At 65.6% G+C, this 358-nt stretch overlaps 1 protein-coding gene across 1 annotated transcript in view; it reads left to right on the forward strand.

The window, feature by feature from the left end:
• Positions 1-6: 6 nt before the first annotated feature.
• Positions 7-358, forward strand: part of GCK (glucokinase (hexokinase 4)) — a gene marked incomplete at both ends in the record, with an annotated part of 2,504 nt that continues 2,152 nt past the window's right edge. The window contains 2 exon segments of the mRNA XM_010142092.1: positions 7-180; positions 256-354. Coding sequence (XP_010140394.1) covers positions 7-180; positions 256-354 — 273 coding nt within the window.

Consider the following 358-nt stretch of genomic DNA (forward strand, 5'->3'; position numbering starts at 1 on the left):
TGGCTCAGCGGCACGAGGTGGACCAGCTGCTGGCCCCGCTGCGGCTCAGCCGTGCCGACCTGGAGCGCATCCAGGCACTGATGAGGCGGGAAATGGAGCTGGGGCTGGGACGGGAGACCAATGCCAACTCCTCCGTCCGCATGCTGCCAAGCTATGTCCGTGGCACGCCCGATGGCACCGGTGAGGGCTGGGCGCCTGGGGAAGGGGGTGATGGGAGACCATGGCTCCGCTGATGCCCCACACTGGTTGCCATAGAGCGAGGCGATTTCCTGGCACTGGACCTGGGGGGGACGAATTTCCGGGTGCTGGTGGTGCGCTTGGCAGAGGATGGCATCCAAATGGCCAGCGGAATCTAACA

The sequence above is a fragment of the Buceros rhinoceros genome, unplaced genomic scaffold (assembly GCF_000710305.1).
Source record: "Buceros rhinoceros silvestris isolate BGI_N320 unplaced genomic scaffold, ASM71030v1 scaffold30298, whole genome shotgun sequence".
Taxonomy (NCBI): domain Eukaryota; kingdom Metazoa; phylum Chordata; class Aves; order Bucerotiformes; family Bucerotidae; genus Buceros; species Buceros rhinoceros.